Source organism: Ruditapes philippinarum, unplaced genomic scaffold (genome assembly GCF_026571515.1).
Source record: "Ruditapes philippinarum isolate M1 unplaced genomic scaffold, ASM2657151v2 ctg1379_1_1_1_1, whole genome shotgun sequence".
Taxonomy (NCBI): Eukaryota; Metazoa; Mollusca; class Bivalvia; order Venerida; family Veneridae; genus Ruditapes; species Ruditapes philippinarum.
This window is the reverse complement of record NW_026864462.1, coordinates 22,988-43,196: the sequence shown is the minus strand read 5'-3', so window position 1 is coordinate 43,196 and position 20,209 is coordinate 22,988. Positions and strand designations below refer to the sequence as shown.

Genomic DNA, 20,209 nt, shown 5'->3' with positions numbered 1-20,209 from the left:
TATGTGGGTATGAATGTCTATATATAAAGATATATGATATATGTGGGTATGAATGTCTAAAGATATGTGGTATATGTGGGTATGAGTGGTATATGTGGGTATGAATGCTTTAAGATATGTGGTATATTTGAGTATACCTGCTTTCTGTAAAAAAATTTTAGAAGAATAAATACATGATGATCTGATTCTTAGCTTTTTCACTTGACATTTAATGCCTTTAAAAATTTAACAACTTGCCCATTAGTTATTGAAGACAATATTGAATATCTAACAGTTAATTTTCAAATTATCATTCAGCTGCACCAGTAGAAAAGTGCACTACTTTAACTTTAAGCTTGCTGCTACTGATTACAGCAGAAAGCAATCAGTTTCAGGGCATTATTGGTTAGTAAACACAATGATTGTTAAGTAGGGACTGGTAATTGATGGTTTGATTCAACCACACTGTAATACCAATTATTCTTCCTATCTTTACTAAGCAAAAATCGAAGGGATCAAGCTTGAAGAACAAATGAGATTTTAGTTTGAAATTGAAGGGTAACTATATTGTGGGGGGGGGGAGGTTTACAGTATCTGGATATTTACTAAATGTCTACTTGTCAATCTATAGTATAGGATGAAACAACTTCCTGACACTTGTGATGGGGAAAACCACTTTATGTGAAATGGTGTCAATAATTTGGCTCAAGTGCCTTATTTAGATTGGCCTTGGAGCAAGAGATTAATGGTCTCATTGAAGTTATTTTTTGTTATACATACACAATATATCTTTTATAAATGGCAATTTTGAAAACTGGAAATATTTCTTGTGTTGAAAAAAAGTAAAAGAAAAAATAACATTTAGGACAACTAACAGCTTTTGTCACATGATAAGTCTTACAATTCAGATAAAATTCTTTTTAGTTGTTGGTAATTATAGCTGTGATTACCCTCAAAATTATAATGTGCATATTCCACATGTAACACATTTAAATTTATGTAAATTTGACTGTAAGCAAATTAAATGTCTTGCATAATAAAGTACCATATGACTTATTATGTAATTAAAATGGTGATCAGTATTGTGTACTGTTTTTCCAAGACTGTGTTGTGTACAAGAATTAAATTGTTGCACAAGATTTGAAGAATTATCTACATTACTCTGTGTATGACATTATTGACAACATTTTACTCAACAAACAGAGGAAATGATAGTTGGTGGCAACCTGCTTCATATACAAGTGGCTATAGTGTCATTGTAAAGCTTTAAGAGCTATTAGTGAGATTGACTGCTGTACTCATCATATATATGGAAGTTCTGATTGACTTAATGACTGTGAGTTGTTGCTATGAAAAGGCTAATAATGATTAACTATGGGTACTATAATTGGCACTAAAAGGTCTAGTTGATATCACATGCAAGGAGGCTCAAATCACTTGAAAATGTCCTCTCTGATAATAATATTTCTGCATCTAATATGATTATGCTGTCTCTACTTTAAACTAGAGATAAATTATTACCCTCTCCTGTTATTGAATTGAAGATCACAAAAGAGGGATTAAAATGATTGTAAGTATCTCAGAAGTTGAACAAGTCAAAGAGATCTTTATGTGATGACATTTAAATGATGCAGTCTGGAAAGATTCCAGTCTTATGTTTTATTGTCTGTTACATCATTGGCGTATTCTTTATGATTGTCTGTGTCGTTGAGTTATTGTCAACTTTATCAGCTGCATACATCTTGTCTTCCTGGAATACAATCTCCATGTGATCTCTCATCTACAAATTTGCAGTATTACAAGCAAAGAATATTTACTTGTGATAGTATCATAGTGTTGATAAACTGTTAAATGCTATAGTTGTGTAGGCTAGATTATTTGAACTTGAGTGACATTTACTTGTTTTAACATCATTTTCTATTGTTTTAAAAATATAATTTCTTGCATAAAAGTCCAGTGGCTTATTGTAAGATGTAGAAGATTTTTATGATAACCATAAAAATGTGAACCAATTAAGTGCTAAATTCTGAACATATAAATAAAAAACAATTTTAAACTGTAAATAATTAAAATTTATAGAATGTTAACATTAAATGCTACATGTACATGTCCTTGAACCAATCTAGTCTTTAGATTCTAATTTTGAGGGATGTCTAGGCACTACAAACATAAGAATTACAAAAACTGTAATTCAGTTAAAAGTGAAGGTAACACAACTTATTGACTGTAATATTCAGACAATATATGCCAGCTCATTGAAATAAATAGTTTTATGAAAAAAATCTGCAAAAACAATCCTTATCTGGAATTTGACTTCATTAATTTAATCATAGAATCTTTCAAAGATCTATTAATGATTTCCATGTTAAAAGTTATATTTTCTTAGTGTAAGAAAAAAAATAACCAGAGTTTTATTTGAGGAAAAAGAATGTTACTCTTTTCTCCTTGTGTTAATTTTTCCTTTTCCTGATAGTGACATGCAAATTGATTTGTGAAGAAAGATGCTTTCAGAAATTGTAGAATTAAGCAACATTTGCCTGCAGCAGGAAACTTTGTTTGCTTTTTTTTGTTGTTGGGACAAAATACATTTATTGATAATGTTACACCATTTCCTGATGGATTTTTATGCCATAAAAATAATTGCATTTCTGCCAATTATAAATTAATGGCATAAAGTAACAAGCAATCCTAATAGCCAGATAAATTGTTTTTGGATGATTTTCATTAATTCTCTATTACTGGTTATGTTCAGAATGTGATTTTAATGATTTTCAAAATGCATTTTTCTTAAACAAATTGAAAGAAAATGGCAAAAAGCCTTTGTTTGAATTTACATGTGTGTTGGTATACTCTGTAACTAGCAGTCAGTTTGTTAAAGTATTTGATTTATTTAATTATTGTAATCAGCAGTTTATTTTCTTTTACATAACATCTTTAATTTTTTGCTGGGTATTATTTATTTATCTTGAAATATTTTAAAGATTATAAGGTCGTTAACTTTAAGCCACTTGCTCCTCACTGCTATGGGTTTGAGTCCCTTTCATGTGAGGAAGCTATCCAGCTAGCTAACAAAATATCAGTGAGTCTGCTCGGGTGCCCGTTCATGCCTGAAATAATGCATGTGGTCTTCCTCCACCAGTCACACTTTACTATAAATAATCAAATATCACATGTAGTTTGCTGATACCTCTTTTTTCACATATTGCATTGTATCTAAGTTACTTTATTCCTAGAAAAGATTTTGCGCGTTTTAAGTTAGCGCTTTTCGCGGTAGGCATGATTCCGCGAATCTTTATAGCCGCGAATATGTCACTTATAACAAATCCGCGAACATTTCTAGCTTCAACCAAATATAACGTGCAGAATATTTATTATAATATACTTACACAAAAAGACATATAAACACAGGTGCTATAGAAATGTGTAAAGAATTAATTTAGTATGTTATTGATACTAGTTTGCACGCTGAAAAAGAAAATATCAATTGCATTTTGATAAATTAAGCAAGTCAGTTATAGAATTAAAGTTTGGATGATATAAAAGTTATAAATGTGTTGATTTTCAAATCTTTTTCTTAACAAATTGAAAAAATGGCCTTTGGAAATATACAGAGTGTCTGTGGTTCCGAACTAGTCAAGTGTTAATAGTTATATAAATTTAACAAGTATTGTATTGTAACATAACCTTTAATGCGGATTGTAAAAAATAATTTAATAATTATAAGGTCCGTAACTAAGCACGGTCTCATCAAAAGTTAGTCCCTTTCATGTGAGGCCGTAGCAACTAAATTCAGTGATCGCCGGGTGCCCGTTCGCGAAAGTTTGTCTCCCAAGATGCCACGTTACTGTAATATAACAAATTCACATGTACTTTGCGATACTCTTTTTCAGCGATATCATGTATCTTTAACATTTATTTTATAATTCAAAGACAAATTTTCCTTGATCCAGCCTCAGATTATGCATTATGTATTACATTGTTAGAGTAAGGTTGTATTACATATGATAATGTGTGTATATATATATATATATGATACTGTACTATGTTTGATTGATGCAATTTTAGATACAGTGTTAGTAGACCAACTTGATACATGGGCCGTCCTGCAATTGTGTGTGTGCAATTGTGTGTGATGATAACTGATGTTAAATTACAACACTACTTTAATTACGTTGGACTGGTTATGAACACAAGAAACAAATGCTGTCAGTATGCAGATTTTCTTTATTTTCAACAACTGCAGCAATTAGCATACATGTCTATTTGGCAAACAATTTCAGAGAAAAATGTGTGAAAAGAGCAGTTTTTTGTGTGAGTGGTATTTCGGGAAGTATGATTTAGTCATTAACATAGATTGGTTTATAAAAAAACCTAACAGTTTATTTCCTGGAAGTGTTGTTAAAGACATTTGAGCATAATTGGTTTTTTCTCTATTTTCAGAACCCCCACCAACCAGATTTGCAAGAAGAAAATCAGGTATATTTCCTTTTTTGTTTTAAGCACCAGTCCTTTTTCACATTAAATAACTATACTTATCACAAGAAGAGTGTTAATTTTGATTTTTGGAATTTAAATGGTCCAGCCTCTAAAATCACTAAATGTCTGGAAAGCCTAGTCATACACCTTTGAACTAGAGTCTGGCAGAGCTGTGCATATATTCTCTATCTCTCTAGCATTCATGCTATATGTTTAGCCCACCAAAACTGAATAATTTGGCTTTTGAATTTAGTTTTATGTTTGAGGTATTTAAATATACCATCACAATGATAAATATGAGCATCAAACAATATAAAAGTCAGATTGCAAGAATGTAAAGACTACTATAGTCTGCTTTATCCTGTTGGCAAGCTTCTTTTGTTTGTTTATCTTGGTTTTCTATGCCAGCTTCAATACATTTTGGGTCATATCTTGGCAGTCAGTCCACCTAACTGACTTTCCTAGATAACTGACCAGTAGTTACCAATTTATTGGCAAATAACTACTGATCCCCACATGATTTCTGAATCATTTGTAAGATGAGGGTCATACGCCCATTAGACTCAGTTAGACTCAATGTCAGACACCTATGTCACAGAGCAATTTGCTTCACTTTAGGATCAAACCAGTGACCCCTGGATTACAAATCTGATGCTCACAGCTAAAATAAAAGAAACTACATGTAATTTAAGAGATAACTTAAGCCGTGTTTGGGCCTTTTGTTCCATTTTCCTGTTGTGATCTGGCCTTACTTGTATTTTGAAAAAGGCACCAACATATAGAACATTTTATGATATTTTTAATAGTTTTTTCAGAGTTAAACAAGATTTTTAGGTAATGGTGTTTGACTTCTATTTCAGTATCGGCAGAAAGGTATGACCCGGAGGCAGACGAAGAGGAGGGGAACCAAAAGGTAACTTTCTTCCATCTACATTGTATACCATAATTATATGATCTTTAAAATACATGACATTATCAGATGGTATGCAAAACATTATGATTTTTCATCATTTATTTGCAAGGAAGCAAGTTTTTTTGCTAACTGCCCCGAGTTGGAAGCTTGTAAAATGTAAAGTAACTATTGTCAAAGTGTAGTGTGCCTGCTACATACGTCATTAGTGACATAAAAAAAACAACCATTGATGATCATGTGGGGAAGCTTTCCATCAAGTTAGCCGAAGATTGATGCTTCTATACCCAAAGGTCTACTTCCAAACAGGAAATCAAAGTGTCATATGATATAAACAATGCTGTTGTCGTCTCAAGTCCAGCCAAATGCTCCTATTATCACATAATGCAGGGAGCTTGTTATAACAACTTGAGAAATTGTTTTTTTATTTTATAGATTGTTCATCCAAAGTCAGATGAGCAGAGAAATCGACTGAGTGCAGCTGTAAAACCCATCTTCCTTTTTAGATCATTAGAACCAGTAAGTAAAATTCTTGTAGAGAAATCACAGTGAGTGATAAGTCAGTGCTTAAATGTTAATGTTATTATTGTAAGCTATAAAGTATTAACCAAAAACTATTTTCAAAATTTTGTCCGTTTAATAATTCACGATGGATTAAATGTGATTTGACAAAGCCTGAAAATTAATTGAGTTCACCTTAAATAAGATATTTGTAAGCTTATTTTGAAGGAACAGATCAATAAACTTGGACTATGTTTATGAAGAATAGTTTTACTTTTGTATCTAGCTAATTTGTAAGTTGAAAGAAGAAAATGCATAAATTTGCATGCATTAAATTTGTAAGAAACTGTCATGTTGAGAAATGAAGAGTAATAGTCTTGTATTCATCTATAAGTTTATATAGGAGGCTCTGTATTGACTGCTCATAGAAATACTGGATTTTCAAGTTCTTGTAGAATATATTAAATAAAACATTAAATGTGACTTTTTGATTTTTAAGTAGAAGGGTTTCTGTTAGACTGTCTGAATTAAGTATATGTAGAAAAACTTAAATAGTGAGCTTAAGCATTGCATTATAAAGATTATATCTGTAGCCTCTGTTCCATTTGTGTTCTATAAATTTTAAGACAAAAGTTCTTTCTCACAATCTGAGATTTTAAATTAAAAAAGTTTTCTTCCAGTCAAAACATTAAAACCCTTTTACTGGTATCCAAGTATTAACCCATCTTGGGAAGTTTTTGTCTCGTGTTTTTTTGGCTAGTAAGGCATTTAAATTAGATTAAAATATAAGGCTTTTAGCTAAATTGATATCAATACTAAATGAAAAATTAAACTTCAAAAGGTAAAGAGAAAGTCAATGTATAGAATTAAGTGTGATAAATAAGCCAAGTTGAATGAATCTTTCTCGGTGACATTATAATGGGAAAGGCCACTTTTGATAAACTAAAGTCATCCGGTATTCATATGGTGTAAAAATAAAAGTAAAAAATTAAGTTTTCTTGCTCTTTCACATTTTGTGTGAAATTAATCAAATGCTTGAAAGGTTTTTAATGCAAAGGATTAAAAATGATAACTTCTATATAGACTATGGTTTTCATATCTAGAATTTATTAAAATGTGAAGAAAACTATCTTAAAATCCAATAATCATTAAATCATAAAACTACAAGTCAGAAATCTGTATTAATTGTTGTCTATCTATTCAAGTGGCCTGATAGGATTTTAATGATTTTATTAGTGTTATAAATAATGGAACAAGTCTATACACCTATTATATTTATTTGTTTACTTAATATTCATAAGTCTATCATGGCTTGCAAAATATGATTTGACTTGCTTGTCCATTTTACCTGAAACATCTCTTTACTTGTTTGTGTGATATTTATAAGGTAGATTCTGGAAAAAAATTTAGCTGCCCCTATCTATGATATGATAATGCAGTTATGTGGGCAGGGAGAGAACAAAAAAATTCAATGCTTATTACATCAGGGCTTTTTTTCCTTCTCAGAGGAAGGGCTGCTGCCCCAGTATGTGAAAAAAAAGATTGTACATGTTTCTTACTTTGTTCATGACATGAAATAAAAGAAAGAAGTTAGCCTTTTTTTTTAGCAAATGTCAAGTGACTATGGCCTGACAATTACTTGTTCTACTGTCATTTTGAATTTTTCTTTTGTACATGAGCCTGTATGTTATAGGAAGAGTTATGTAGGAAGCTTGTTCTATCTCTTAGGAATTAGCAATAGCAAAATGTGGAAATAGTCTGTGCCCTTAAATGTTTGAAAAAATTGTATAATTTTGATGAAAGGCTTATATAATTATATTGGCGGAACTACTTTTTTTAAGGTTTTTATTACATGTAATATTGTAATAAGATTGACTTTGACTTATATGTAATGAAACTTTTAAACCAGATTAACATTCTGTATGTAAGGCAAGTGCTGTGATCATTTCAATACATTATGTTAAACTATATCATAATCTCCTCACACAGTGAAAAAAACACTAAGTAAGTAATCGATTGATCACCCAAATAAACTTGAACGATCAGTCCCCAATCAGATTAATACATTTTTTAAAGGTAAACAACTTATGAAAAGTAAATGAAAATAAAGTTGAGTGATTATGTGAACTATTTTGAAGACATTTTAATTATGCCAGTATCATTTTTGTGCATGATTGTTATAAATTGATTATAAATGGTATATGTTTGAAAAGGTCACTGTTACTGTTTTTATATTAATGATATTTGAATTGTTGCTTTATGAATGTGAGATGAAAACAACAAGAACTAAAGAGTCTTTTGAACAAAAAAGATATATGTACATGTTTATTTCTCTTACACTACGCAAGACATATCAGTATATTTGAAATTTGTTAAAAGTTAAACATAAGAGTTTCCATTTTCTCTCTCAATAGATTTTAACACTTTTATATTGTGCATTTCAATAACAAGTCATCGAAAAACAAGGACTGAGATCCTAGCTCACCATTTTCCTGTTTACTACAAAACAATATTTCTATAAAAAAAATGCTCTTAGAAATGTTTTATTTTCATGTCATAGACTTTAAATTTAATACAAGAATCAAATATTTCTGTTACTAGCTACCAACCAGTAATTAGAATGTTTATGATTGTTTAAAATATACTATTTCCTTGAACTTCTTCTGTGTTTTGATGTCAGAATTTTACCTACTTCCTACTATAGAGTTCACAGTGTAATAACTGGTATTTTGAGGTATATGAGGGGCACAAAAAGCTTTTTGTTTTACATTCCTATGTCTGGTATTTACGTACAATACTGTACCAGCTTATACTTATTATATAGATAAACTATAATTAAGGTGAAGGGTGAGTGCAGGTGTCTATAGTGAATTAGTGTATGATCTATGTATGATCAATGTGTCAGGTTATATAGTGGTACAAGTAATGTATGTACAATAAATAATTGCTGTATAATACATATAAATATTATGACAATATGACATACTTATCATACAACAAATCATAATAACATTGACTTTTGAATGGTGGCAAAACATTTGTCCCTATCATATTTTCACGATCATCATACATGTGTTCATTTTACGTCAAATCTTATCTATAGAACTATACTAGGTTTAAAAAACAAATGCGTAAATCAGTATCAATTTAAGGAAACTAATGAAAACCTTCAAAAATACAAAGCAGTCTTAAATACAATATTTGATATCAATATATTACCTTTGAATAGCTGCATGTATAATGTTAGTCTGACCTGCCTCTTTATGGTCATAGTATACTATTTTTCACAACATTATGTTACTTGTAAAACACTCTTTCTGTGGTTTAAGTATTCAGATAGTTTTAACTGATTTAACCATTATTTTAGAGATCTTTTTTTTTTGTTTATGTTCCCTAAGGGCTCAAATATTATTTGTTACTGTTCTTGGACATTGTTTGAACTGGATTTAATATGTTTTCAACTGGCCATATGTGCCTGAATTATTCATGGTCTTTAACCCAACTGTAATGCTTGACATTGGCTATGAGATACAAAGTGTTTGCATTTGTGAAGAAAACAAACATAATAGATGACATTTTATCATGTGTGTGTTTTCTTTAATTATGAAGCATTCATATCTATATGTTTTGATTTTATTTGGTCAATTTTCTCTTGTCTAGCAATTTATGCATTTATATGTCAAGTGGCCATCTCCAATACTGAATAGATAAAGTGACAAACATGTATACATATATATATATACCATCAAAGGTATTTTGTATTGCAGCAAAATATTTATATGAATATACAGTTCAATCTATTGAGAAGGAAAAAAATAAATATCTGAAATGATAATCTGATTTTTATCAAAATTAAGCCTGTGTATTAAACCCCATGAACTTAATAAGTTTATCAAAATTATCAGAAAATAGATGTTCAATAAATTTTTGTTTGTTGATAGAAAATAAAATAACTGTTTTATTGTCACTTTAATGCAGTGATTTAACTGCTAATTCTGTTAATCTTGACATTGAAAGCCAACTTTTTGAAAACCACATTTTTTTGGCAATATGTTTATAAACTGTTTTATTCTTTCTTTTCAGGAACAAATGAACTGTGTATTAGATGCCATGTTTGAAAAGAAGGTAAAGTTAAATCTTCAAGTAGTTTTTATGTAGACATTTGTTGTTTTTGTTAAACAACCTGCCAAAAACTAGGATTACAGTGAGATGTATGGTGAATAAAAAAAGGTATGCTTCCGCACTAAAATGCTAAGCTGAAAGAATGTCCTGTCTTTACCACTAATATAGAGAGCTAGGTTAGCCAGACTGAATAGATTCTATGATATTGGTTGCCACATTTGAGCATTAAAAGCCATTTTTTTAAGTGAAATATTTTAAGCTATAAGCTTATAGATACACTTTCAAATCGGTTCCTGGAATCAACCAGTACTGAGCAATGAGTGTAAAGTTTCTTGCTCATGAAAACAACAACTTGTCCCTGACAGGGTTTGAACCCATGTGGCTAGCGATCATTAGATTAAGTAAAATATGTATCATACTAAGAGTATTGGACAATTTTGAGCTTGAGTATTCAAAGAATAGACTCACTCTGGTGTTGGCATCACACTCCTGTTAAGTTTTTTATGTGAGTTGGTATCTCCAAAACTACTGAAGGGAATGGGTTGAAACTTCAAACATATTTAAGAGAATAATAGGAGCTCACTATCCAAGGCCTTTAACTCTAACATTGATTTTGACAGAATTATGGCCCTTTTTGAACTTAAAAAATTCTATGTTATCCAGGCTCTTGTCACATGAAGCACTGCAAATAGTCAGCCACCCTGTCCTACTATTATAAACAAGTCGTGTCCATTGCACAAAGTCAGCAGGGTAAATTGGCTAATTTATACTAAATACTTTTACATGCAAAAAATCTTGAGTGCAAATGTACAGTGTAATATAATAAGCATTTAAACCATCCAGACTTGCCGATATGTGATGCAAATAAGATGCAAGTTTAAATTACTAAAATACCTTTTATTGTTTGTATTGTATATTTTTATCTCCTATCCTAAATTTACATCTGATCTATTGTATGTCACATTATGCAGGTTTTGTGGTGCAAATAATTAATATGACCCAGTCATTGCAATGCTGCAAATTTATAAGAAAATGAAGAGTGAACACTTATTTGTAAGGCAGTTAAGAATGTTACTTTTAAAGGGATGTAATGAATTTTATAATTTGTTGTTTTATATATGTAGAAGAATGCATCCATTATGTATTCCTAATTTTCAGGGTATTATTATTTTATGTAACAGTTTTAGAAATTCTAAAAAATCCCTTTTCTAACATCCAAGTTTATCATTATTTATAGGGTTAAGGTTTTGGTTAAACCTAAAATAAGTCTTTATGTGAGAGACTTGACCGTCTCCGTGATTGAGGGGTTAGAGTCAATGACTTTTAATCCAGTCACCTCTCTGGCGTGGGTTCGATCCCCTGGAGATGCTTTGGTAGTTAAGTGCGGAGGAAGGTAGTCTAGTACTGGTGTAACTCTTCGGAAACTACCCGCCTATATGAAATACTGTTGGGAAAAGGCGTAAAATGAAACAAACAAACAAACAAAATGTGAGAGACTTATTTGAATTATGACATATGTATATAAATTATACTTGATTGTATAAACACCTTCAAGAGAAAATGTGTCCTTATGTTTTATAACATTGGCAGGTGTTATACAGGAAAAAAATCAGTTCCCTTGGAAATAATGTAGTCTGCAGGTACAAATTCCTGTTGTCTTGTGAGGGACATTGAAATGTGTTAGGCAGTTAAGTCAATAAGTATAATATCGGTGAAGGAAACAATGAAGTCTAATGAGATGTGATGTATGACACACATTTTGTCATCTGATCATAGAGAAATATGCAACATATGTGTTTCTGAAAATGACAAAACATAATGATATTTTGTTATAGCTATAAAGACATAGGTAAGTTTTGTTCTGAAGCTGTTAAAATCATTACAAAGCATACCAACATCTGTTAATTCAGTTATGAAAAGGAAAAGGTAGTTAACCAAAAATATAATAAGGAAAATAATTGAAATAGAAAATATTGTTGAAAACTTTAAAGTTAGATATTGTTGAACCGTATAGGGTTGTAAGTTACAGTGTATACAAGTATTCTACACACATGCTGGGTCAAATTCTTTAATGTGGTGAAGATTTAAGCTGATTTATATGGAAGGTTGGTGGTTCCACTCAAGTGCCTGTTTATGCCACAGATAATGTAGAATAATGCACCTGAGATTCTTTTGTATGTTTCTTCTACTCATTCTCACCATAACTTTAAGTATATTCTTAGAAATTCAGAAAACTTTATACAAATGTCTTTACAGTTCTGTCTTAAATTTACATTTGGCATGACAGAGCAGAAATATTTCCCTGAAATAATGTTAAACCCAAAAGCAAACAAGTTTATACAGTCATAATGATTGTAAATTATCTTTATTGTCAGAAATAATGCAAATACATTTTATTTTAGGAAAGATACTGATATTAAAATCAAATTGTCTCCAAAGAATGCAGACACTTTGAAGGGTTGGTTCTGTTGTCCATGGAGCCTGTTTACCCCTGGTGGTTCTTTAATAGCAATTGAAGAAGTGCATTATATATTTCTTGTCATGTTTGATGAGTTTTTTCATGGCCCCTTATTTATTACTTTACTAAATTCTTGTCTAATTTGTGAAGTCTGACTATGTTAATATATTGTTTGATTGTCTGATTTAAGGATTAATAGATACTGTCCCTGGGTAAAATAAAAGATAAGGAAATCCCAACATAATGGAAGTGATTGCCCAAGGATATCCCAACATGATGGAAGTGATTGCCCAAGGATATCCCTACATGATGGAAGTGATTGCCCAAGGAAATTCCAACATGATGGAACTGGTTGCCCAAGGAAGTTCCATCATGATGGAAGTGATTGCCAAAGGAAATCTCAACACGATGGAAGTGATTGCCCAAGGAAATTCCAACATGATGGAAGTGATTGCCCAAGGAAATCCCAACATGATGGAAGTGATTGCCCTAGGAAATCCCAACACAATGGCAGTGATTGCCCAAGGAAATCCCAACATGATGGAAGTGATTGCCCAAGGAAATCCCAACATGATGGAAGTGATTGCCCAAGGAAATCCCAACATGATTGAAACTGATTGCCCAAGGAAATCCCAACATGATGGAACTGATTGCCCAAGGAAATTCCAACATGATGGAAGTGATTGCCCGAGGAAATCCCAACATGATGGAAGTGATTGCCATAGGAAATCCCAACACAATGGAAGTGATTGCCCAAGGAAATCCCAACATGATGGAACTGATTGCCCAAGGAAATCCCAACATGATGGAAGTGATTGCCCGAGGAAATCCCAACATGATGGAAGTGATTGCCAAGGAAATTCCAACATGATGGAACTGGTTGCCCAAGGAAATCCCATCATGATGGAAGTGATTGCCAAAGGAAATCCCAACACGATGGAAGTCATTGCCCAAGGAAATCCCAACATGATGGAGGTGATTGCCCAAGGAAATCCTAACATGATGGAAGTGATTGCCCAAGGAAATCCCAACATGATGGAACTGATTGCCCGAGGAAATCCCAACATGATGGAACTGATTGCCCAAGGAAATCCCAACATGATGGAAGTGATTGCCCAAGGAAATCCCAACATGATGGAAGTGATTGCCCAAGGAAATTCCAACATGATGGAACTGGTTGCCCAAGGAAATCCCATCATGATGGAACTGATTGCCAAAGGAAATCCCAACACGATGGAAGTGATTGCCCAAGGAAATCCCAACATGATGGAAGTGATTGCCCAAGGAAATCCCAACATGATGGAAGTGATTGCCCAAGGAAATCCCAACATGATGGAACTGATTGCCCAAGGAAATCCCAACATGATTGAACTGATTGCCCAAGGAAATTCCAACATGATGGAACTGATTGCCCGAGGAAATCCCAACATGATGGAACTGATTGCCCGAGGAAATCCCAACATGATGGAACTGATTGCCCAAGGAAATCCCAACCTTGATGGAACTGATTGCCCGAGGAAATCCCAACATGATGGAACTGATTGCCTGAGGAAATCCCAACACGATGGAACTGATTGCCTGAGGAAATCCAAACACGATGGAACTGATTGCCCGATGAAACTTATTGCCAGAGGGTTCTCTATCCAACCCAATTATTGATTATTTTTCTCACTCAACTTGGCACATAAGAAACTAAGTAAGATCGTCTCTTCAAAAATTTCTAATGTGCATTATAACCTTGTTGGAGAAACAAGGCAGAACTTAGTGTTTGACTTCCATAGTTGATAAAAAGCATTTTACATATGCCAAGATTTTCTACTGATACAGTTAGTTTGACATACTGATACAGTTAATTTGACAAAATGAAAATAAGTTAATTCATCATCGAGAAGTAGGGTTATTAAAAAAACGTGGAAAATATCAAAACATTAGTATAACTGTTTATGAAAAAATCAGTCCATACTTCACTAGTCAACATTTCTTTCCCTGTTTGCAAAGATTTTATTTCAATGAACTACTCCAGTTAATTCGACCAAATATTCAATCAAAATCAATTCAAAAGCGGTTTGTTATCAAGAAGTATCGTTATCATTACAAAAACATGAAAGTTTACCATGCAAAATGTCATAATATAAGTGTTATTGAGGAATTCAGCAAATTTTAAAGTGTGCTATTTTTGTTAGGTCTATAAGGAGAAAGTCTGAACTACATAGCGTTGGACTTATCAAAGCGTGAAAGTTATTATTAATTTCTTTCGATCCTGTGGACAATCTAATAGACTAGCTTATGTTTCAATACTTTTGGCCCTAATTAAGTTTGATTGTCGTTCAAAGAGGAGTGAATGTCGCGTAGGAATACATAAAGAAGTATGGCACATAAACCCATGTGAAATAAGATTTTCTAGCACCGCTTTTTTAGTAACATTTAGTAACATTTACGGATTTTTCTATCTTGTCAGTTAGAACACATGGTTTTTTGTTCATGAGGTCTTGCTTAACGTGAAGGTTTTATTTTTTTCATGCTTTTTATTCTTGCTATTTAGAATTATAAAACAGAAATACAGAATTCTCTCTAAGAATTTCACTGAGGCGCATCACTTATGTAAGAACTGCTTTTCTAATAAAAAATGTAAAGTGAGCTTCAAATTACAATGGACCTTTCCGGTGTTTACAGTTTTATGTAAATAGGCTAACTTGTTATCCAATCGCTACACTGAGATAATACATAGTCACTGGTTGACCTGGTTTGCACAAAAGAACACGTGCTTATGTTTGTGATACTGTTTGTAAGCAGTTGACCTAGCAATGAATGGAAAAGGTGTGGCTAAATGTTCCGCTACGAAAAACCGGAAAGGTCATGCATTACAATGTTCATGGTTTCTCTCTCTTAAAATAATGTTACAAAATCTTTTTGCTTAACTTTCTGATCTACCCTCTTTTTCAAGACAGGCAAAAAATATTGATCCTGCAAATCTCCTTGGGAAATATACAGTATTCAACTGCATTTTGATAAACATTTCTCTAGGAAATTTTGGGATTAATTGAATATATTTTCCATATTTAATCTTGTTTGTAATGATCGTTGATAGAAAATGAAAGTTTATTCTACTAAAAAAGCAATAGTTTTATTATTTACCCAGACAAAACTAATAAATGAGCCGCATCATGACAAAACCAACATAGTGCGTTTGCGACCAGCATGGATACAGACCAGCCTGCGCATCCGCGCAGTCTGATCAGGATCCATGCTGTTCGCTTACAGACCCTGTTACAAGTAGAGATACTGATAGCAAACAGCATGGATCCTGATCAGACTGCGTGGATGCGCAGGCTGGTCTGGATCCATGCAAGTCGCAAACACTCTATGTTGGTTTTGTCATGGCGCGGCTCAAATAATGATGGAGAGACAACAAAATCTTCACTTTCTTGGCCTTTATTCAAACAATCCAATAAAAGTCCTTGATTATTTAGTGACAGGTCATTATTCTGTGCTTTTTACAAAAAACTAAGATGTTTACTGGAAAGAAGACAGGGTAATTGTTATTGAAATAACTGAAGGAATAATGGGAAGAGATCACATTGACTTAACCTCTAAACCCAAAGGGACCTTTGACCTTTCCAAAGATCTATTTCTGACATAGGTACCTATACTAAATCAATATAAGAGAAAAACATATTGCAAAGAAGGGTCAGTCCTAGCATTTTGGTCCTATCAACTCTGCAAAGTTTGTTAGTATATTTTGTTTACTTGTTTTTTAGCGTGAAAATGAACTGTTTGTTTTTGTTTACAGGTGACACCAGGAGAACATGTTATAGATCAAGGTGATGATGGTGACAATTTTTATGTTATTGACAGGTATGTATGCTTAGGTATCATTACTAAAATAAAATATTGTAATAAATATCTTCTTTTTACATTAACTAGATGGAAAACAAGTAACTTAGATTGATGAAAAATGTGATTACAATTGTTGATGATTTGTATATAATATATCATAATTATAATCTGTTCAATAAAAACAAATGGTTTTCATTAGCTTTTGACATTTAATATGCTTCAGAAAAAATTGATAACAAATGACGTAGGTATCTTTTTTATTGTTTTTTTTTATATATATATATACCGGTAAGTGATATATCAGTCATATATGGGATAGGCTGATATGTCATGAATTTTGTCGTTGTTGTATTGGCACAAACAACTGTCACATTGGATATTAAATGGCCATAGTCATATGGACTCACTTTCAGACATTTCAGCTTTGCTAATTAAGTCTTTTAACAATTTTGAAGTCTATGTAGGGAGTTGAGCCATCAGGGCTATAAATTTTGTTGAATTAGATAACCTATACTTTATTGTTTTTACTATAGGAGGATTATCAGAGAATGAACCTGATATGATTCTGTTACTGTGAATGTCTTTATATAACAAATGCATATTCACTTTTTTGCTCTGTTTGCTGATGTTACCTAAGAAACCAGAAATGATTTCATATCCATTTAATGTCAGAAGAAATACAAAAAAGAAAACAATGTGAATTAATCATATTAGATTACAAAAGAGAGAGCAATGGTCTAGATGAAGAGAGAAATATGCATGAGGTACTTTTCTAGAAATAAGTGCAAACCATGGAAGCCTCATTATAATATTCTGTGAGAGTTAATGTAGTTGTACTGTCCAATGTTAAATGTTTTACTCAGCACCTTATTAACTCTGATTGATTGAGAAAATTTGATTAAGGAACATCAAAAACAATTCTCTGAAAACTGTACCAAACCCCCCTACTTGGTCGAATTATATGTCTTACAGAAAACTATATTGTAACCATTAATTCTGTATAAATGCCATGATTTGATTCCCTGCTGATAGAAACCAATCAGGAATGATGCTGGGAATGTAATTTTCCATTTTTATAGAATTGAGGATATTGTGTTAACCTTAAAGGGAGGAAATGAGAAACACAAGCAATCTATTCATGAAACATGTCTTTATGCATGAAATTGTCTAGATTTTGTTGCAAGAAATGTTAAGATTTGAAATAGAATGGGAGGAAAATAGGTTGTTGTCCTATTTAAACAATTTACTGAAATGACTGCTTTGTGTAAAAGTTGTAAAATTAATTGCACATACACCAAACAAGCATAACTTAACATGTTTGGCAGGCAAATACAATAAAGGAATATATTAGGGATAATATTATAAAAAAAAACTTTTGCAAATTTTTAGAAGTACTGAGAAATCTGATTTGTTGATATATATAGCAAACTATTCTGCAACTTTTCCTGAATGTAAAAAAGAAGTAAAGATGATTTGACTCATCATAACCACTACAATACACAGATTTTGTTCTCTAGAATGCATAATATAATTGATGGTGAAAAGTTTTTGTGGTTGCTTCCAAGAATAAAATGTTTAATAGGAGACTTAATGATGGATGAATTTTGAAGATAAAAGTAATGGACAAGTCTTCTATTGTTAATGAGATATTTCAGCCTCTTAATGGGGGGAAAATGTTCTCCTCTATTGTTATGCATCATCATGATTTTTATCTTATTGAAACCTTTGCCACATCCAAATTAAGAAAACAAGTTTGTCTAAAATACCAAGTTGTTTGCAAATTTTAAACTGTGGAAGCAGTACATTTACAGTATGTGTGTGGCTTTTTGGTGAATGACAATGATTATGCTGTATTTTATTACTGATGCAATACAGTGACATGATAAAGTTCAATACTGTGACATGATAAAGTTCAATACAGTGACATGATAAAGTTCAATACAGTGACATGATAAAGTTCAATACAGTGACATGAGCTCAATACAGTGACATGATGAAGTTCAATACAGTGACATGATAAAGCTCAATACAGTGACATGATGTAGTTCAATACAGTGACATGATAAAGTTCAATACAGTGACATGAGCTCAATACAGTGACATGATGAAGTTCAATACAGTGAAATGATAAAGTTCAATACAGTGACATGATTAAGCTTAATACAGTGACATGATAAATTCAATACAGTGACATGATTAAGTTCAGTACAGTGACATGATAAAAAATAAAATTACTTATTGTTGACGCAAAATCTAAAACACTCTTGAGGTAACTTTATTATAGGACAAATTAATGTCATTAATTAAGTAATTATCATACTGCTTGTACTGGTTGCTCAGTGATGAACTCATGCTTAAATTAAAAATATGCTTACATTTATATTGCTTGCTATGAGATTTGATTTGGTTAAATGCTCTTGTCTATATTTGTGTAAAAATATAGAAGAAGATGTGACAAGTTATGAAGGGAGGTTTACTATTTCTTTCTTCTTTTTTTGATTGACAAGTTTTTTATCTGGGCACATCAATTGAGATCTTGTTCCTGATGCAGTTTAGAATCCTACATGCAAGGTTATTGATTCCTGGAAACTTAATTTCTGTTGTTGGAGGTGGGTGAATATGTGTTTCTGAAAGATATAGCATGTAATATTTGTCATTTTTCCCCATGGTGGCACAGATAATAGAATTGTTCTATAACCACATTCTATTTCGCATTCCCTGCTATTGATTGTTCATTAGCACATGGTCAATATCTTGTATTATTGGTGTTAATTATTTTTCTCCAGGGGTTCTACTGGTGATTGTTTCATGGATAAATGGTTGACAACTAATCATGTTATTTATTGTTCCACCTCTCTAACTCTCGGTGACATTAAAGATCAGAAGTATAATAAGCCATTCATTTCCAGTACCATTATCTTTATAATGATACAATTTCGGATAGCATGCTTTTGTATGTGGGTATGATCATGTACATGTAAGAATGAACATTAACTATTTCACAGAAATGTTCCAGGTTTTGTCACACTGTAAATGCTTGAAATGAGAAAGTCTTATTTGGACTGTTTATTAAAAGTGAGAAATAAAGTGAGTTTCCTCAGCACATATTTTAATGCTATAGAAGAGTGATACAAGGCTTTAATTTCTTGCATTAATAGATACCCAAAAGACTTGACATAAGAACAAAAATGTTTTTCATGATTAATGATTATGCTTAAGAAATAAACACCAGCAAGCATTTTGGTTTTGGTAGGTCTATCTAATATATAACACCAAATAGAAGTGTCCAATGAACATTATTTATATGATGTGTTCAACAACATTTGTATCATCTAACAAATTGTCTGGTAGCAAGTGATAAAACATTTAACAGACATTACTAATAAATCATACATATATCTCAGCTGCATATTTCAATTTGTTTCGACCAGTCGTGACAGGAAGATTTTTATAGATGGGAATTCTTCATTGATTCCTAGTCTGTAGGCCAAAGACTTACTTTAGATGGCCTGGTATTATAATTGGACTTAAATTTCAAGGTATTTTGTGTCATAAAAACCACTGCACTCAATTTCAAGAATTCAGAATATCTGAAATTAATTCTGAGTTTGGATGTTGTTGAAGTTCTATTTATAGAAACATACGTCTTTCAATTTTGTAAGCACTGTGCAGTAAGATGCAGTTATTTATGTAAAGAACAGCCTGAACACAACATGCAAGACAGCCTCTTGAATGCTTTCATTCTGTTTTATAATGTATGTGATGTAGTGAAGTTGAATATTAATACAATGATCAAAGTGTAAGTTAGCCATTGTGTTCTGTGCTCATCTCACCTTGGGTATACAAACTATTAAGTATTCAAGGAGGTACATAGCTTCTGAGTCCCTTGTTACTGATATTTCTAAAAGAAAGCCTCACTCAACCAT

The 20,209-nt window shown here is 32.0% G+C and overlaps 1 protein-coding gene across 1 annotated transcript in view; it reads left to right on the top strand.

Moving 5' to 3' along the window:
- The window catches only part of LOC132725687 (cAMP-dependent protein kinase type II regulatory subunit-like), a gene marked incomplete at its 3' end in the record, with an annotated part of 53,186 nt that overhangs the window by 16,251 nt on the left and 16,726 nt on the right, over nt 1–20,209 (top strand). Inside the window, 5 exon segments of the mRNA XM_060710862.1 lie at nt 4,420–4,455; nt 5,316–5,368; nt 5,801–5,884; nt 9,950–9,991; nt 16,237–16,301. Coding sequence (XP_060566845.1) covers nt 4,420–4,455; nt 5,316–5,368; nt 5,801–5,884; nt 9,950–9,991; nt 16,237–16,301 — 280 coding nt within the window.